The 3,617-nt window shown below is 50.8% G+C and overlaps 1 protein-coding gene across 2 annotated transcripts; it reads right to left on the minus strand.

Moving 5' to 3' along the window:
• Positions 1-1,222: 1,222 nt before the first annotated feature.
• Positions 1,223-3,412, minus strand: LOC126515325 (N-acetyltransferase 8-like). Of its 2 annotated transcripts, none has more exons than XM_050164910.1 (2): positions 3,271-3,412; positions 1,223-2,469 (listed from the first exon to the last, which is right to left on the minus strand). In XM_050164910.1, the coding sequence occupies exon 2, from the start codon at positions 2,395-2,397 to the stop codon at positions 1,714-1,716; it is 684 nt and encodes a 227-aa protein (XP_050020867.1). In that variant the 5' UTR covers positions 2,398-2,469; positions 3,271-3,412; the 3' UTR covers positions 1,223-1,713. The 2 variants fall into 2 exon arrangements, with proteins under 2 accessions (XP_050020867.1, XP_050020868.1); XM_050164911.1 differs by lacking the exon at positions 3,271-3,412 and adding an exon at positions 3,029-3,110.
• Positions 3,413-3,617: the final 205 nt, after the last annotated feature.

Below are 3,617 nucleotides of genomic sequence, written 5' to 3' on the forward strand. Positions count from 1 at the left end.
CTCTTGGGGATGCCGTAGCCTGCTAGTTGTGCGAGACATTCCCAGGGAAACGTGCCCACCAGTCATTGTCCTTGTCAGTGTTGGCTTTGGGTATGCAGCTGCCCGAACACTCACGGTGTTAGAAGCAAAGCCAGTGAGCGCATTGGCTCATCGGATAGCATGGAAGGAATCGTTTCTTTCAGCTATCATGTTCCAACATGTAGTGAAAGATGTCACTACATGTGTGCACAGGAAGTTTCGCATCAGCAGCGGTGCCCTGACCCTGGCTGGAGCTGCAAGAGCTGTCCTCCAGTATTCAAGTCTCCCCATCATCTCACTATGGAAGTTTACGCCTTGCTGACCTTCCCATAGCTGCCCTTTGCTCCCCACTATCCGGGGCCCATGTGCGTCCTAAATGTTTAAGAGTTCTCCCTTGCTATTGGGCATGTGTTTCAAAGAAAAGGGACCATTAGACCATGCCTGGTGCCCATGGAGGAGAGAGCACCCGATGCCCTGAACTGGAGTTAATGGTGGTAATCCACTGTGTCTGTACTGGGAATTGAACCCAGGGCTTCTGCAGGAACAGCCAGTGCTCTTAACCACATAGGCAATCTCTCTAGGCCCATCTTTCCATGATTTTGGAGCTGCTCATGGAAAACCTGATCTCACTGCATGAGGAAAGCAGGAGACACTTGGGGGAGCAAGTCCTAAGCATCCCCGACACAGGGCTATCTGGAGAGGCCCATGGTTGCATGTGAAGCTGATCTAGACTATAAGCGTCAACAAGCTCCTTGGTTTGGGCAGTGGCCTGGGTGGAATGACTCGGGAGCAGATGTGGATGGCTGAGTCGTCAGAGGAGCCTAGGGGGGCTGGCCAGAGGGAGATGGACCTCAAGAGGGAACTGTGGGGTTGTTGTGGGCAGTGAAAGGCAGAGCACTGTATGGGAGGCCCAGAGTAGGGGGCCACGGTCACAGATGATAAATGACTTGGGATTGGAACCACTCCATGTGGCTATGAATGGGCCTGTGACAAGGCCAGTTGGCAGGATGACAGTCACCCGTCAAATCCCTTGGAATGAAATGACAGGCTGAATAGTAGCCCTGGATCTTTCTGAATGTCACAAGTGATTGTATGAGGGAAACCTGGACAACTGTGTCCAGCAGGACTCTCGGAGCTGGGGAAACGCAACTAGGGACTCCAGACAGCTAGGGTGGTAGAGATGAAAGACACAGAATCTGGATGGAAGCACATTCTATTCGCCAGTGTTCTGGAGACTTGTGTGAAGGAAAGATCAGGCCTGTGGCACCTGTTTCTTGAGCCCCCAGTTCTTGCCATGCATGATGGGTGCAGCTAAGTTGCAAGAAGTGGTAGGAGTGAAATTGCTCTCCAACCACGCTGCCTCTTTCTGGATCCACAAAAACACTCCACGCATGGCCTGCAGAGACTCACGCAGTCCATAGACTGAAGCTAGCCAGTGCCAGTGGTGACTACACAGGCTAGTCAGGCCACGTAAGCTACCCAACTGAATCACTGGCCACCAAGGCCCTTCTGTAGGAAGGAAAATAGAGCACAAAGGAAATAGAGCACTTCCTTGCCTTAGTTCTTTATCTATAGCAAACAGAGAGGAATATAATGAAAATGACAAAGGAATTTTGTGATTTGTCCACTGCAATATCAGGGCTGTTTTTTCCACAGCACAGTGAGCTGGACTGACAGACACACAGAGGAAGAAGGTCACAGCTCATGTTCGGGAACAGAAGGGAATGAGTATGTGAAACAAATTACAGAGAGATCCAGGAGCCACAGGAGTGTGTCCATAAAAAATTCATGTGTCTTCTGGAAGCCCATGCTGTAGTAAAGGGTCACAGCACCTTGCTGGATGGCACCTGTTACAAGGACAACATCACTGTAACCCTGGTCCCGTGCAAACTGGAGGACAGTTCTGACCAGTGCTTTGGCTATCCCCTGTCCACGATGCTGTGAGGACACAGACAGGCGAAAGAGCTCCATCTGCTTCCTCCCTAATGGGGGATCCTTGACTGGCAGACAACCCACGATGCCCACCACCTCTCCCCCAGACTCAGCCACCCAGAAACAGGAGTCACGTGCATTCATGTAGGACTTGGTGATGTCAGCCATGTCTGTGTGCAAAGTGTTGGACACATACTTGTTCCAGGCATGACTGACAAGGAACCAAAAGAATAGAAGCATGAAGAAGATGCATATAACAGCCAGGAGCCAGGACTCAGACAGCAGGACTATGGCAAGAGGCACCCCAACTAAGACCAGGAGGGTTCTGGGCAGTGTCAGCAGGTGGCGGAAGGAGACAGGGATGTGCTCCTTCAAGCCCCTGGAGAACAAATCCACGACTTTTTCGTAGTCTCTCTCCTGGAACTGGCGGATGTGAAAAGAAGCCATTGGAGAACTTCGTCTCAAATCTCAGCATCCACAAGACATATCCCGGTCTGCTTGCACTGCTTCCTTACAGCCCTACAGGAGTCAGAGAGAGCCTCGTGAGTTTCCCCAACCTCCACTCACCACCCAGATCCCAGCCTCCAGACTCACACACAGGTGCACATTGCCACTGCCACCGAGGAGGAAGCAGAACACCAACACTGGGAGACAGCATTAGTTTCCAGAACATTGCACCCCTGACCCTTCCAGTGCCAAGTCACGTGAACCTAGGCATGCCAACCTCTCTGAGGCTGTGTGCACTCATCTGTGGATCAGTGTAAAGCAACACCTGATGTCTAGGGTAATTTTGAGGACAGCAAGCTTGATACAGCACAGGCAATTGCAGTTCCCTTTCCACTTCTCCAGTCTTCAGTACATTGAGATGGTTCCCCATGGAAGGAAGATGGGGTGTCCCCAACTGTGTTTTCTCTTCAGGATTTATGGTTTCAGAATCCCATGTTCCCAATGGCAGTTGTCAGCAAGTATTTCCCTAGTTAGAAATATCTAATCCACGAAATAGCAAAGGTCAAGCCCCAAAGCTCGTGACTCTTGAACACCCAAGAAGGATATGGGACTTAGAGTGAGAGACACCAACTTTGTCTCTCTGTCCTCTTAGCTGCCTCCACATCAGAGTGTCCAGGATGACATCCGGAACCTGCCAGGGTCTGTCCCACTCTGGAGAACAGAGCTGGGCTGGTGCCCTATTGGCAGGCTCTTGGATAATCATAAACCAGAGGTCCAAGAGCTGGAATGGGACAGAGGAGAGAGCCTGGTCCCTTCACTTTGTGATTCCCCACAGCTTTAGCACAGAGAAGCAAGCCCTGGGATAGTCCTTACCCTTGTGGAAGTCTGCTATCTCTCTTCCTGATTTCTTCATGTTATACCATCTCTCACCCAGGATGCTTGATCTTGTCTCAAGCCCAAGACACTGCTGTTAGGAGAACCATGGGACAGTGTAACTAACAACCCATGGACTCACTTGGGTAGAAGTCTCATTGGCTGGCACCTGCATGTTTGATAATCATAAACCCGGGGTGAAGAAGCTGGGTTATTACAAGGCAGGGGCCAAAGTCCAGCTAATTTTGTGATTCCCACTGAATTAACCTGGAAGGGAAGGGAGGATCTAGGATGACTCAGGCTTCTTCACCCTCATGGTAAGCTGCCACCCATCTCCTTGTGCCTTT

Source organism: Alexandromys fortis, unplaced genomic scaffold (genome assembly GCF_014885135.2).
Source record: "Alexandromys fortis isolate MF-2015 unplaced genomic scaffold, M_Fortis_MF-2015_v1.1 scaffold_138, whole genome shotgun sequence".
NCBI lineage: Eukaryota > Metazoa > Chordata > Mammalia > Rodentia > Cricetidae > Alexandromys > Alexandromys fortis.